The sequence below is a fragment of the Brachypodium distachyon genome, chromosome 4, assembly GCF_000005505.3.
Source record: "Brachypodium distachyon strain Bd21 chromosome 4, Brachypodium_distachyon_v3.0, whole genome shotgun sequence".
Taxonomy (NCBI): domain Eukaryota; kingdom Viridiplantae; phylum Streptophyta; class Magnoliopsida; order Poales; family Poaceae; genus Brachypodium; species Brachypodium distachyon.
This window is the reverse complement of record NC_016134.3, coordinates 5,400,121-5,415,218: the sequence shown is the minus strand read 5'-3', so window position 1 is coordinate 5,415,218 and position 15,098 is coordinate 5,400,121. Positions and strand designations below refer to the sequence as shown.

Here is a 15,098-nt window from a genome sequence, read left to right as displayed (position 1 = left end):
AGCCAATCATTCTGTTGCGGTGAAGTATGTCAAATCAGCCAATCATTCTGTGGGGGTCGACCAGATCAATCGTTGAGTAGCTTAACAAAGTGAGCAGGGCAAAGTACTGTGACCAACCAGATCCAGAGCGGGACGGCGGCCTGACGGAGTCAAAGCCCCTAGCTAGCTAGTTAAGAGTACTGCAATGGATCTAGCTAGCTTGGGGATTACATACTGCTTGTCTGATCCAAAGGTAACTTGGGCGCGTGAGTCGTGACGGGTCTCCGGCTTGCTAGCTATAGTGCAGACTGCACGCTCTTTGCTTCTTGCTAGACACAGTTGGAGTAGGCCGTACATGGTCAGTGGTCACTCAATTTATTTGGTCCTGTTCTCCTAAAAACACTAGCACTGTAATCACACATTTATTTCTACTTCCTCCGGTCCACGGTAACTGTCTCAAATTTACCCAAATATGGTGTATATATGCCTAAAAAGTGTATACATATAATATTTCGATAATTAATATGGATCGGAGAGAGTAATAGAGTTGGCAATACTCTTGCCCTTTTGCTCTGGAAAAATAGTAAACCCAACTATGTATTAATAACTTACTAGATGTCGCGAAATCCTCCCCATGGGCATGGTGACATAGCCAAACTCACAAGGTTACAAACTTGTACTTCCTTTGAATTATGGATCGGATGGAATATATATCATTCTGCAAAGGAAGCATGTGAAATAGCAAGAACAATGCTGAAGACGCAATATTTGGCGACGAGATTCATCCGAAGTCTATGTCCCTTGAATATATGCACTACTACATTATAGGCACATAGACGACCCTATCAATAACTGTTGAGGTTTCCTGTCTTTAAATGGACTTATCTTAATTAGACGGGTAGAAATCACTACCTATTTGTGATAAGGCAGGAAATAGAAACCATCTGCGATATGGGGCAGCCAATTACATGTTTTTTGTTACTTCCCTATCTTCATTGTTCGACCGCCAAACCCTCCATGTTTGTGCGCAAACCGCTAGCACCCAAAGACGTCGAGAATGACGTGTATAGTCTTGAGGTCTTCAACCTGTAGACCTAAGAAAATGCCAACATCATCGACATGAAAGAGTGGTGCCCAGCATTTGCTCGCACTATGCTAGCCGCAATTTGTTCAAATGTAGTTAATTTTGAGTTTTAACCGCACTTTTAGCACTTCAACCGCATATTTTGTCAATAAAAGTGTGTCAAATACTTTTGCCAACACGAACATATTCAACACTTTTAAAATGCCACAAATATAAATTTGACGCACTTTGAAAACAAATTGACGTACTTTGAAATGCATCCGGTAATCTACCGTGACGTAGTGGTGGTGGCGGGGATCGACCGCCAAAATGAAGAGCATGGGGGAGGGGCACCGCCATCTATCTCCCACTGTAAAGGACCGCCATCTATCTCCCACTGTAAAGGACCAAAACCTTTTGCTTGTACCATTTACACAGACTACACGAGCATTTAAACACCTACACGGCTAGCAGCGACCACGCAAGCTTAATTTGGCGTCTAGACGTACGTCACTGCGTATCGATCGTATGGATCCATGGATCGATAGCTCTTGGGTTCATACGCGGCCCATGCCCTCCATATGCGTTAACGTTCCTCCATACAACTTCCATACTCTCCCGTCTAATAAATTCCTACCTCGCTCTCCCTCTACTCGATCCATCCATCGCAATATGGCATTGCACCATATTCATATACTCCCTCCGTCCAACAAAAAAGATGTCTCAAGTTTGTTAAAATTTGAATGTATTTAGACATAACTTAGTGCATAGATGCATTCAAATTTAGTCAGAGATCTTTTGTTGGACGGAGGAAGTAGGAGTATATAGACACACGCATATATATATAGCTCTAGGCCCCTTTAGAGCTAGAGATTCGACGCGTCAACAGCTCTAGCTTAGCCCAAGATCTCTCGTACGCATATGCTTGCTCGCACTACATCTCTAACTCTAAGCTCCGGCTCCGAACGCGCCATGCTCGACGGCCACCACCAGCAGCAGCAGCCGCCCTCCTCCTCCGCCGCCGCCGCGGCCCTACAGGACGAAGGCGGCGTTGATGGGCCGGCGAGGCGAGTGGTGTGGGTGCCGGGCCCGGTGATCGTGGGCGCGGGCCCGTCGGGCCTGGCGACGGCGGCGTGCCTCAAGGCCCGCGGGGTGCCGTCGCTGGTCCTGGAGCGCGGGGGCAGCGTGGCCCCGTCGTGGCGCCACCGGACCTACGAGCGGATGCACCTCCACCTGCCGCTCTGCTTCTGCGAGCTCCCCATGGCGCCCTTCCCGCCGGGCACGCCGCCGTACCCGAGCCGGGACCAGTTCGTCGCCTACCTCGACGCCTACGCCCGGGACTTCGCCCTCGAGCCCCTCTTCCGCGCCCAAGTCCGGAGCGCCGCCTATGACGCCGCCATCGGCTTCTGGAGGCTCCAAGTCGATGTCGATGCCGGAGCCGGAGACGGAGAAGAAGACGGTGGTGATACTACTACGACGACGACGACGACGGAGTTTGTGTCGAGGTGGCTCGTGGTGGCCACGGGCGAGAATGCGGAGCCGGTGTGGCCGGAGGGGATGATGGCGGCCGGTGACGGCGTGTACCGGGCCGGCCCGGTGATGCACACCAGCGCGTACAAGCGAGGGGACGGCTTCGCCGGGAAGAAGGTGCTCGTCGTCGGCTGCGGCAACTCGGGGATGGAGGTCAGCCTAGACCTCTGCGACAATGGCGCCAAGGCCTCCATGGTCGTCAGGGACAAGGTACGTTGCAGTTACACTAGCCAGACAGATTGCACACACACATTAAAGTTGATTGCTTGCTTATAATTGCCTCTTACCGGAGAAAATATAGTGGCATTGTCCTTCGTGCATCAGCTAGCCGTAGCAACCATTTGTTAATTAGCTGTAGGATCGATCGTATAGTTTTCAAGATTTTTTTATACAATTCGTAAAATCAAAAATTACTGTAACATAATAGTAAATCTATATCTCAAAAATGCATTGTAACTTGTAAGATCCAAGTAGACACTTAAGATTGAGCCAAGTAACAACAGAACATACATTTGCTAATTTGCCAATTCAGGGTGCGTGCAGCGGCAAATATTCCTTTGCATTTCAGGCTCAGGGTACCATTCTGTCATTTCTGTGTGCGAGATCTTTTGAGGGGTCAATTCCATAGTGCCGCGTGTCCTCCTTGTTGCCCCTCTTACGAATTTCATTGGTTCTGTCACTTTCCCGTGGGAATATATTAACCCCCCATAATTAATAGAATTGGCCAGAATATAACAATGTTGTTGGACACAGCTGGAATATATATAGTTCAACATCAGATTCTTCCCCTAGACAATTTCTTATGTATACATAAATATATGCCGTTATGCAGTCTTGCTTAACTGCCAACGGCAAAATATCAGTTTCAGAGTACGAGGAAATTAATATGTATTTCTTCTATTACATATTTAGGGTATGCTTGGGATGCAGGTCTGTACGAGAGAACTCAATTCCATGCGTGTCTCAAAAGGAAAAAATACATCCCGTGTTACAAGGAGATACTCTCTCCGTTTCATAATTCTTGTCGAAATATTACATGTATCTAGACATTTTTGGGGAATAGATGCATCCATTTTTTGACAAATTTGAGACAAGAATTATGGAACGGAGGGAGTATTATATATGTTCATGTTTTTTCTATATCTGCAGGGGCAACAAACCTTCAAATTTTTCCTGCAGAAAAAAACAAAACTTCAGAATAATTTTCTGAAGGATGGTTTGTGTGAAAAATGCTCTTAATTAACGTAATTTAAGTGGAATGTGAACATGCATGCATGTATATGTTATAAAGAGAATTCGGTATGACATCATAAAATATGCTTAACTTAAAGTGGTGTTGTAGCATTTAGTTAGGCATATGCATGCATAAAAATTGTGGTTGTGCTCAACTTAAACTTTATATATATGCCAAAAAGGTAACAACTACTTATGTAATAACATATTTTATACACTTTGATGATACGTTATCTTAGGAATTCGAAATTTAAGAAGGCCTAGCTGGAGTTTTTAATTTTATCAATGCATACCGACAAGAGTTGAGCAAATAATTGAATAGGTTTATGCCATACACATCATACATATTCGTCACTACTTACCTGACTAGCTTAACCAAATGTACCTTACTGATACGTTTTTACTTTTTTTTTGGGAGTTCTGCAGCTTCATGTGTTGCCTAGGGACATCCTAGGAATCTCAACATTCGGGCTCTCGGTATGCCTTGTCAAGTGGTTCCCCATAAAATGGGTGGATGCCTTGTTACTCTTCTTCTCAAGGTTGATTCTTGGAGACACTGAAAAATACGGCCTCCAACGTCCTAAGATCGGACCACTCCAAATCAAGCGCTCAACAGGGAAAACACCTGTGCTCGACATTGGAGCTTTGAGGAGGATCAGGGATGGCGAAATAAAGGTACTGTAAGTCACATCACTTAGATCCCACATGCTCAATACTTAAGTAATGCTACATCGTTGAGTTAATAAAGAGTGACATTTTAAACATAGCTTTAGTCAAACTTTGAGAACTTTGTCTGCTGATGTCATTTTAACTATTTAGATTGGAAACTCGATCGAAATCATATTACCGATATGTCAAAAGGTATTTCCCAAAATATTGTAATTTTGTTGCCTATTATATACTCCAACAAACAATATACAGTTAATATATATACAAAACGTCATTTTCTGTGAGCTGGAGACTGGTATATATAAAACTTCTTTATTGATTTAGTTGATCCAACAAAACTTAATTGACCATATGTTAAAATAACATAATAAGCTCTAGTAGTATATATCATCAGCAGCCTAGGTAGCATATATCTAACCATTAGATACAAACAAGAACCACCTAGTATTTTTTTTTACAGCGAAGGATCTAGCTAGCTATATATACATACAAGAACCAGTAGTTGTTTGTAGTGACCAGTGTGTTTACTGGATGACGTCCTAGTGAATCTAGAGGAGATTCTTTGCAGGTGGTCCCGGCGATAAACCGGTTCACCGAGGGCGGTGTTGAATTCGCCGACGGCCGTAGGGAGGACTTCGATGCGGTCATCCTCGCCACCGGGTACAAAAGCAACGTGCCATCATGGCTTAAGGTACGCACGTACGTACGTTATATATGTACGAAGATGCAAATAGCTAGCATCATTGCATCCGAATTATTTTAAAAAGTTATACTCTACGTCCATGCGTGCAAATGATAAACAAGAAGCAAATACAACGTATCTAAAATGTACTTATTAAACATGCATACTTGCATCCGAATTATTTTTAAAAAGTGATATTCGTTACAAGCATGAAAAATGGTACTCTCCCCGATCCATATTAATTGTCTCAAATTTGCCCAAATATGGATGTATCGATGCCTAAGAAACGTCCAGATACATGTAATATTTCGACAATTAATATGGATCGGAGGTACGTCCAGATCCATTTTAACTATTCATACAGTGTGTTTTTTAAAGTCCATAGTATGCACGGCCGGGTATATATTATGATAGTTGTGCATACAATTCGGCAACGCATAGCTAGCTCGATATTGATCATATGTATACGTATGCAGTCCTTTTCGGTTTGATGGAGGTATTAGATTTAGATAGGAAGGCATGGGCTGCGACAATGATGCTAACGAGAGAGCGATATATACCAATCGATCCCTCCGATGGCTACAGTACAGAAACTCATCCAAAAGTTGACAATGTTGATTGAAAGGCATACATGAATTGTGCTACCTTTTCCATATTCAGGTTTGAGGGACAATAATATTATTTTTTTCTCAGAGAAAAATCATTCGCATGCTACATATATGCTTGCACATATAGAAGTTCTCTAGCTTGTTCTCGTCTGTGTACATCGATGTGATAGCTACATGCTTGTACTTAGTTTCCATCGTATCTTTCTCCAGCAGTTGCATCGATATCATGTGTGGCCGGCGTAGGTGTGTGCATGTGTGTGTAGACATTGACACATTTGCTATAGCTCTATTATGTCCATGTCGTGTCAACTACTCGTCAAAGTTTTCATTTTTTTGCAAACTTAGCTGGCTACAGGGTTCAAAAATTAAGGATCCGGAATTCATAGGCGGCTCGATCTTAGCTTGCATGTTCCTGTCAACTCGATCTTGATCTTATGCGTGCATGCGCGTATTTCTTTGTAGTTGTATTATTGTCGTTGTGTGAGCTGGTCCAGCGGTGTGGAGCCCATGCTTGCATTGGGCGCTAGCTTGGACCATATCTAGCTACAGCACACCAGGACAAGATTAAAATCATATTTATTTAAAAACTTTAACAGATATGAGCACTTCTTTTTTCCCATTCTAACAAAAGACAACTTTAGTTATGTATAACTGCCTAGCTTCAAACAAGAACATACTCCTAACTAGTTAAGCAATTAATTTTGCAACTGTGTATCTGTCTCATGGAAGGGAAACTGCAGCGCTCGGTGTTGGAAAGTGAGGATAAAGTATTGCCAAAATGCATGGAGAAATTAATTAGAAATTATTTTTCTCTCCATTTGAGTTCTTCTTTGTTTTTTCCTTTTAAGAGTTAGGTGTGATGTGCACATGCTGTCCCATAATGATATGGTGAGGGCCATGCATCTTTGGTAATCATCATGTGCATGGCAAGTGCTTGCTACCACATCCATTGCCCACTCTACCTTTTGTAGGGTGGCCCATTTGGGCGACTTGCTTGATGCCTCCCATCTGCCTCACCAGATTTGATTGCATGGCCTTAACTCCAAGTGTGTATATGTTTTTATTTTTCGCGACCGAACTCGATCCAAGGTGTGTTTTTGTTGGCTTTATAGTTGAACAGTCTATATATAAACTGTCGTGCAGTGTGTGTGCAAGCATGAAGTGTGTTTGTTAGGTTTCTCATTTGGACAACGTGAGAAATGCCGAAGATGGCTTTCTATATTAATTAGATTCCGCAAGGTCTGTTCATACATGCATTGGCCCGCATATTTGATGATCATAGCTTGATCATGCATGCAACCTTTCCATTGGCTCACCAGATTTGATGACCAATGATTAGAGAATCCAATCAGCAGTACACATATATTGTTCATTCATATATATACATGTGCAATATTTTAGGAGGATGAGTTCTTCAGCGAGACGGATGGGTTCCCCAGGAAGGAATTCCCACACAGCTGGAGGGGCAAGAACGGCCTCTACGCCACCGGCTTCACAAGGAGAGGGCTCATGGGTTCCTCCTACGACGCCTCAAGAATCGCGGCCGATATCGCCAACCAGTGGACTGAGGCCCTGGCTGCTAGCTCCGTCGCTGCTGCTGCTGCTGACACTAATTAATTAAACGTTTCAGCTGATCTCCTATATATGTTTGGGTTGGAAATTAATGTGTATATATGTACGTACGTACTGTCTCCAAACTGTTTAATGGGTCCAGCTATATAGAGATCGATGTATACCTGTAAATTGCTGCCTAGATCGAGCATCACTCCGTCTAGACTGCCTAGTGGTAATGCAAATATATATGGATGGAATAAATTAGTGAGATGCATGGGGCAGTATATCTGTTTATGGCCATACTCAGCTTGCATGTTTAATTGTGCATGTGGCATTGTGACATGCAATGTAAGAATTGACGTCAGGAGTCTTCTGCAATTTCATATGTCGTTGGGCTGTAAAATCTAACGGTCTGCTCAGTGCTCACTTAGAGAATTCTGTTTGATTTTTTTTAAAAGCTCAAATCTATTTTTGCTGAACTGTTGGGCTAAGGTGGGCCGTCGTTACCCATTGTAATCATAATGGTTTTTCTTTTCTTTTGGACAAACTGTTCTAATGTCACTGTGGGTTTTGAGAACCCGCAGCGGTGAATCTGCTCTTGACTTGACTGGGCTGCAACTAAATGGAATGGGCCAACACTGGGCCTGCCCTGTCAAATTCATTTCCCCCTATGAGTACACTGAACACGAGAAATTGCTCCTTGCGGGAGCTAAAGTTCGAATCCGATAGGGAGCAGCCACATTGATGCATCATTGGCTCGTTCTGACGACGGTAGCGGTCGTTCAGTGATCCGGTGACCTTGATGTAATTTTTATCACCAACGAGGAACCTTTATATAAAAATCCGTGTCATTTTCGAAAGCAAAAGAAAAAAGTTAAACAGATGATATGTATACACAAGATGATATATAATTATCCTTCTCGAATCAAAATTACTTCACACGAACAAGTCGCAAGAATTACCCTGATTCGGCCATGAATTTGACCAGTCTTTACTTCCATCACATCTTACAGCCATAAATGATCGCCCAATCACGTTTCAGATCGCCCATGCCTCGGTGCTACTGCCTGAGCGATTTCGATCACAAGGGCAGCGGCGTAGACGGCGGCGACCTTGCGGCGGTGGCAAAGAGCGCCTCCATCTCCTCGAGGCTCTTCCCCTTGGTCTCCGGCAGGCAAGCGTAGACGAACACCCACGCCGCCGCCGCGCACCCGGCGAAGATGTAGAAGCTGCCCGCCATGCCCACGGCCTCGTACAACGAGATGAACGTCATCCCCACGACGGCGCTCATGACCCGGTTGACGGCCGTGCCGATGCCGGTGCCCTGCGCGCGCAGCCGCAGCGGCAGGATCTCCGACCCGTACATCCAGATCACGGGCCCGAACCCGAGCGAGAAGGTCGCCATGAACGCCGCCGCCGCCGCCACGCTCGTCGCCGCCGCCCACCACGCGCCCCCCGAAGGCGGCGAGGCGCGGAGAGAGAATCCGAGCACGAGCAGCGACGCGGCCATGCCGCCGGCGCTGGCCAGCAGCATGGGCCGGCGGCCCAGCCTGTCTGCCAGGAAGAGGGGCACGACGATGGAGACCGTCTTGACGAGGCCCAAGAGCACCGTGGCGCCCAGCACGGCCCGCTGGGAGGTGATCCCCACGTGGTTGAACACCCGCGGCGCGTACAGCACGAGGGCCGCGACCCCGGAGGCCTGCTGGAAGAACTGGAGGCCCAGCACGGCCAGCAGCACGCGGCGCACGGGCGGCGTGGGCCGGACCAGGATCTCGCGCCACACGCTCGTGCCCGAGGCCTTTTTGTTTTTATTATTATGGTTGGCGTTATTATTGGGGGTTTCGTGGACTTGGACGGAGGAGACGATCTCGGTGAAGCGGCGGTCGGCGAGCGCGCGGTCGCCGGTGGTCCGGGCGAGGATGCGGCGGGCCTCGTCGTGGTGGCCGTGGAGGACGAGCCAGCGTGGCGTCTCCGGCATGAAGAGGAGCGCCGCCACGGCCAGGAAGAGCGGCGGGACGGCGCCCACGCCGATCATCAGGCGCCAGTTGAGGCCCCTGGGGAGCCCCGCCAGGGCGAAGTCGGCGATGTAGCTCAGCAGGATGCCTGAATTGCCGGCGATCTGATGTAATCGACGTGGCAGGTGATGAGTAAAACAAAAATCCGTTAGAAATTAACCAGGCATTTCATTCACGAAATTATATTCCGTGCTGATGTCAAATTGAGATAATTAAGGCATTTATCTTGCAAATAATTTCAGAACTAAATAGTTAGTATCATGCATGCGCCAGCTAGCTAGCCTGTTTTGCACGGCTGTGCTTTTCACTGACACCTCTCATTTGGCTGCAACAGGAACCAGACAAGTAATTAGCAAGATGCCATTTTCAAAAGGTTGTAGCCGGGCTGGTTGATGCCCGTTTCGTACGAGTAATTGTGATAGCAAACTCGCTGTCGGTAATCATAACCGGCCGGCTAAGTCCATAGTAGCTGAGTAGCAATGTCGCTTCAGTTATCTGTTGGGATTTGGCAGGCAACATGTCACGGAAGAATCATTTCGGTGCATTTATGCATGCACACAGACACAGCTAGCTGCGTGTCGAAAGCGAATTGATTATAATGAATAGTGTACTGCTAGGATAAAAACTCTGCGGTGCACCGGGGAAGTTCGGTTCGATTTCGCTTCGGCTTTAAAGATCGTCCAGCATGACATGACCCAACTACTTTGTCTGGTTCACTTAATGTATACAAGTTAATCCCTTAAAAAAACTTAATATAGGTCCTTAATTTACCGTGCACACAAAAGACAAAAGCGACGGTAAATCTAAAAAAAGTTTAACAAGCAGACTAAACCATCTAATTCCGATTTCTGTTTTGATTGACAATTTTAAATATTTAAAATTAAGTACTTCCGCCAATCCAGTTTATTACTATTTCAAAATACATTATTTTGGTAGTAGTACGACATCTATCGGCAATAATTTTAACCCCTCTTTCATTCCCCGCTCTCATTGTCGAAACAAATATTTGAATTGACTTTTTGTTCTCTTCACTGCCTGCTGATCGAACGAATCTGTCGCGACATTCGTATTTTGTCAATTAAGTGAACATGCATCTGAATCATTTTCTTAATATATTCATCACGCTGACCGAATAATCCTAGGATCTAATTAAGATCTGTGGCGACATTTAGTACTAACGAAATCAACATGGGTAGTACCCCATATTCATTTGATTATTATCACTAACAGGCCAGGTCACAGGCATTGCCGTAGCGAACGAGATCGAGATCGAGATCGAAGAGTATGACATGACCCAACTACTTTTTCTGGTTCACTTAATATATGAGTAGCGGACCTAGGTCCTTAATTCTCTAGAAAAAAAACTTAATATGTTTTTAATTTACCGTGCACACAAAAAGCCAAGGACAAGGTAATAAATCTAAGCAGCAGACTAAAACCATATAATCCCAATTTTTTAAACTTGAGTATTACTATTTCAAAATATATTTTACTCCGGTTCAATTTTTTTTTATTTGCTAATGCGACGCTGCGACATCTATAGCAATAATTAACCCATCTTTCCCGTTAGCTGGCCTTGAAAAAATTACGTATTTGAATTCTTGCAATAAAAAGGGGAAGAATATCAATTGAATTGACTTTTTGTTCTCCTCACTATCGTTCGTACTGATCCAACGATCTGTCGCGTCATTCGCATGTTGGTAAAGCGAACATGCATCTGAATATTGTTTTTTTAAGTCTTCATCACGTACTTATCGAATAATCCTAGGATCTATGATCTGTCGCGACTATACTGAACTAACCAAATCAACATGGCTGCAGATCGAGGAAGCTACTAAAAATTAAACAAAGCCGTGAGATCCATACAGGCACGTATACGAGAATAAACACACGCGCGATGGGATCATCGAATTGGGAGCTTAAAATTACCTCGGGGATGGAGGAGAGGAATCCGCGGGACGCGGCGGGCGCCATCTCGGCGATGTAGACGGGGGCGACGACGAGCCCGAACCCGCACGCGACGCCGGCGACGAGCTGCCCCGCCATGAGCGCGGCGTAGCCCGTGGCGGCGCCGGTGACGGCGGATCCCGCGAAGAACATGGCGGCCGAGAGCGCCATGGTGCGCCGGCGGCCCAGCCTGTCGCAGGCCCAGCCCGCCGCCAGCGAGCCGACGAGCGAGTAGATGCTGGTGGCCCCGATGAGCACCTCGATCCGCGCGTCGCTGACGCCCAGGTCCTCCTGCACGAACTTCTGCGCCCCGCTCATCACCCCTCGGTCTTTCGCAAAATCAAACCAGATGGGAATCGTTGATTAGTAATTCAAATAATCGGAGTTAATTGAATGATGGATTTCTCTTACTGTAGCCGTAGATGATGGAGATGGCGGAGGCGACGAGGGAGCAGACGAGGGCGTAGGAGCTACCGGCGGCGGCGGCGGCGGCCTTGGTACGGGCGGCGGCGTCGCCATTATCGACGGCGTGGTCGTGGTGGCCTGCAGGAAGCAGCAGCGGCGCCTCAAGCTCGCCCGCCTCATGTTGTTGTTGTTGCCGCTGCTCCTTCTCCATAATTATCAAAATTAGAAAGGAAAGGAGCTAGTTGATTGTTGACCCTCAACCGTTGCTCGCAAGGTAGCTTAGCCCGCGGCCGATGCTCCCGAATATATAGGTGCCGCGGATAATTCGCATCCACGTGGAGGATCGATCCGATCCCAACTCAAACGCAAACCAAAAACGCGCGTGAATTAATGTGATGACGCACGCGGGCGTGGCAGCTGGGGTTAATTAACGTACAAAACTGCACAGCGAGCAATTGCAAAGTGGGGTTTGGCTTTGGGTCATCGGCATTCATGCATGCGCGTGGTCGTGATCTGGCAGTAAATTAATTAAGCAGCTGGCGCTTGCGTACGTCCATCTGGCTAAGAAACGAAGCTGGCCGCTGTTTCTTTCTTTCTTTCTTTCTTTCTTTCTTTCATACTAGCGATCGAGCAATGAAGTTCCGGACCCCACATATATACATGCAATGTATGGGCCGGGCATCGCCAAACGGCCGGAGAGGAGTTACGTAGTACGTTCGTGTCAGAGCCTTCATGCGCCTGATCTATTATCAAACCAACCAAGTAGGAGGAACACATTTTCAAAACTCCTCTACTAAAAAACACATCTAGGTTCCACATATATCTGTGGTCAACCCTCCTCCCCCGGCCGCCCGGCCGGTAGATCGATCGTCACTCTTTTTCGCCTCCTTCCCGGTGGAGGTGCATGTGTACGAGGCCCCGGTCTACTGCCAGGAGTTATATTTCCGTCTAGACGCTTTCGGTGCGTCTTCATTTGTCAAGGTTTGGCGAAGTAATTTTCTATTATTATTAATATATCACAGTGTGAACCTCTCTTACTGTTTTCGTAAAAAAAAAGGTTTGGTGTTAAAGAGACGAAGACAACGTCATCGCACTACTGCAGATGGTGTGGTCTCATGGAGGCGGCGTTCGGCGGATGGCCTTTCGGCATCTATTCCCCTCGAGTTTGTTCATCGGGACAGAATCGGTGGAACACCAGTGGCTGAGGCACAACCCAGGCCAGCCAGGGCCTTGGCCCCCCTTAAGATTTGGCATTTTTAGTTAAGCCCATGTATAATCTTTGTAATTTCATGTTATAAGCTTCACATTTGTATGCTTCGCCCCTCCTTAATAATTCATTGCTTTTATTCTGGTCCTTCTTATATTTTTTTTCTGCCTCCGGCCTGTGGAACACCGACGTCGATTCTTGTCGTCCTCTCAAGGGAAGCAAGTTTAGGGAGTTACTTGTTGTCGTGCATGCGCGCTGCCGTGGTCATGTTACTTGTCCTACAACGTTAATCCCCAGCAGACACGTACCGACCCTACGGAGTAGTATTCCGTAAATTGTTTACAATGCATGCATGCGCGAGCCAGTCGATCGGCCTGTATGCATGCAAATGCATATGCATATGGACGGCTGGGAGAGCTCTCGGCGTCGGCCTCGGGCCCGTCCCGATCGATCTCCATGTCTGGTTATCTGGAAGCTTTAGCTAATTTGGATTCTTTGTCTGTTGCGGTTCGAGTTCTATAATTCGGTACCGGGAAGTAGCAAGGTGCGAGTTTCGTCTTGCTATCGTGCAACTTGTTCTCTTACTTAATTACCTACTCGCGCTCCAGCTGATGCTGATTAGACGGGAAGAACTCAAGTCACCTAGCTTTCTTCATTCATTTCGGTGTGGACCGCTTAATTTCGATCGTTATCGTCTGTTTGCTTTTGTCTTGTCGTGCCTAAGCTAATTCTACGGCTGCCATGGATGCTCCTGGCGGATGCTACCGAATCAGTTCGAGGCAGATCCTTCCGTTTCGAATGTACAATATAACATATCCCATGGTCCCCGGCCCATTCCGTCTCTCCTCGCTCACCTGCGGCTAACTGGGCCGCACCATGTGACCCGAATTGGAAGTCCAGTCCGCCTTAATTACGCAGCGCTGCGCCCCTGCCCAAACTAAGGAAAGGGCCGCAGCCTGTACGTAGGGGCTGTTTGGTTTGAACCCACAATTGTCTTGCCAAATATTTGGTTGCCAAAATATTGGCTGGGGTTTTGTTTGCCCATGATTTGGAAAACTTTGGCCAAAAAATAGACTAGAATTGATAGTGGGGAATTAGCTTACCAAAAAATTGATTTTGATCTAAACAAGAACCAAATTTTGATCAATGACTAAAAATTTGGTAGGACATGGTTTGGCCATCAGCCCACCATCCAAACATACCCGTAATGCACCGCCGCCCCTCTCTTATTCCCTAGTCCTAATTCCTTTTCTCTGTGCCACGCAAATGCATCACAGCAAGCAACTGGCTCGTGGGCCATAGCTTTGCTGTGAAGCACTGTCTTTGGCGTGGCTAGCGATCTTCATGAGAAACGGGTCCATATGGCTTCGGATTGCGTGAACGTGGTGAACTTCAAGGCAGACAACCTGTGCATGTACAGTGCGACGGTGAGGGAGTTCAATGCGCGGAAGGAGAGTTTCGAAGTTATGCTCCTTAGCCACGAGAAGAGGGCCTCTAACACAGATGCCCATAATCTCTGTAAGGCGGCTGCTATACTTAAAGCCGGTCGCCGTTTGTGGCTTCTCGACACCCCTGATTTTGCTTGTGCTTGTGTTAAGTTAATGAAGCGTGGGTGTTTTGCTAAAAAAAACCCAACCAAACTGGCTATTCTCAAAGAAAAAAAAAGCAACTGGCTGCCCTCCAAGGAATTCGTCCACTGCGAAATAACTCCTTCCCATCGAACCCGAGGATCGTCTCCAACCTCCATATATATCATATCTTGTTACTAGGTGCAATGAAATCGTGTCCTTGCAAAAGATATGCCATTCATTTGATAGAGATCAGATACACGCACACATATACACAGACACAGAGTGAGGACGGGAGGGATGTGATTATATATATAGACAAAGAAAGTCAGTAAGAATACTAAAGAATCACTCAAAGCGTGTACTGTTCATCTGGAGTTAAGATCACCAAAAACTCAAACCATATGTGTGTTCATGTTCTCTCATATCCTTCTTCTTTGTTAATGGAATGAGGCAAATCTTTTGTCCCCCTTTTGAAAGAAAATGTTCTATCATATCAACAATTACTAGGTATGAGTGGCATCAGGAATTCTATCATTGCCTGCTGATCTTGGTGCACCAGCACGAAGCAAACACATCGTGAAGCAGTACGCAGGACTGTGAAGGTACGCAAGATTGGATTCTGCTCTTCTTGGTGC

General features: G+C 46.3%; 2 protein-coding genes across 3 annotated transcripts; one reads left to right on the top strand and one right to left on the bottom strand.

Annotated features, from left to right (window-relative positions):
• The first annotated feature begins 1,928 nt into the window (after nt 1–1,928).
• Nucleotides 1,929–7,588, top strand: LOC100845109 (indole-3-pyruvate monooxygenase YUCCA6). Its single transcript, XM_010240632.3, has 4 exons — nt 1,929–2,782; nt 4,232–4,480; nt 5,043–5,165; nt 7,166–7,588. The coding sequence occupies exons 1-4, from the start codon at nt 1,964–1,966 to the stop codon at nt 7,379–7,381; spliced, it is 1,407 nt and encodes a 468-aa protein (XP_010238934.2). The 5' UTR covers nt 1,929–1,963; the 3' UTR covers nt 7,382–7,588.
• Nucleotides 7,589–8,148: 560 nt separating this feature from the next.
• LOC100844801 (putative polyol transporter 1) lies at nt 8,149–12,144 on the bottom strand. Of its 2 annotated transcripts, XM_024455105.1 has the most exons (4): nt 11,811–12,144; nt 11,692–11,765; nt 11,263–11,609; nt 8,149–9,437 (listed from the first exon to the last, which is right to left on the bottom strand). In XM_024455105.1, exons 1-4 carry the CDS (start codon nt 11,894–11,896, stop codon nt 8,400–8,402), a joined length of 1,545 nt encoding a protein of 514 aa, XP_024310873.1. In that variant the 5' UTR covers nt 11,897–12,144; the 3' UTR covers nt 8,149–8,399. The 2 variants fall into 2 exon arrangements, with proteins under 2 accessions (XP_024310873.1, XP_010237226.1); XM_010238924.3 differs by having other exon boundaries at nt 11,692–12,126.
• Nucleotides 12,145–15,098: the final 2,954 nt, after the last annotated feature.

Coding starts and splice junctions, on each gene's coding strand:
- LOC100845109 (XM_010240632.3), top strand. CDS start 1,964: ATGCTTGCTCGCACTACATCTCTAACTCTAAGCTCCGGCTCCGAACGC. Junction 2,783..4,231: donor CCATGGTCGTCAGGGACAAG/GTACGTTGCAGT, acceptor GGAGTTCTGCAG/CTTCATGTGTTGCCTAGGGA. Junction 4,481..5,042: donor TCAGGGATGGCGAAATAAAG/GTACTGTAAGTC, acceptor GATTCTTTGCAG/GTGGTCCCGGCGATAAACCG.
- LOC100844801 (XM_010238924.3), bottom strand. CDS start 11,896: ATGGAGAAGGAGCAGCGGCAACAACAACAACATGAGGCGGGCGAGCTT. Junction 11,610..11,691: donor CTCCATCATCTACGGCTACA/GTAAGAGAAATC, acceptor ATTTTGCGAAAG/ACCGAGGGGTGATGAGCGGG. Junction 9,438..11,262: donor TCCTCTCCTCCATCCCCGAG/GTAATTTTAAGC, acceptor CGATTACATCAG/ATCGCCGGCAATTCAGGCAT.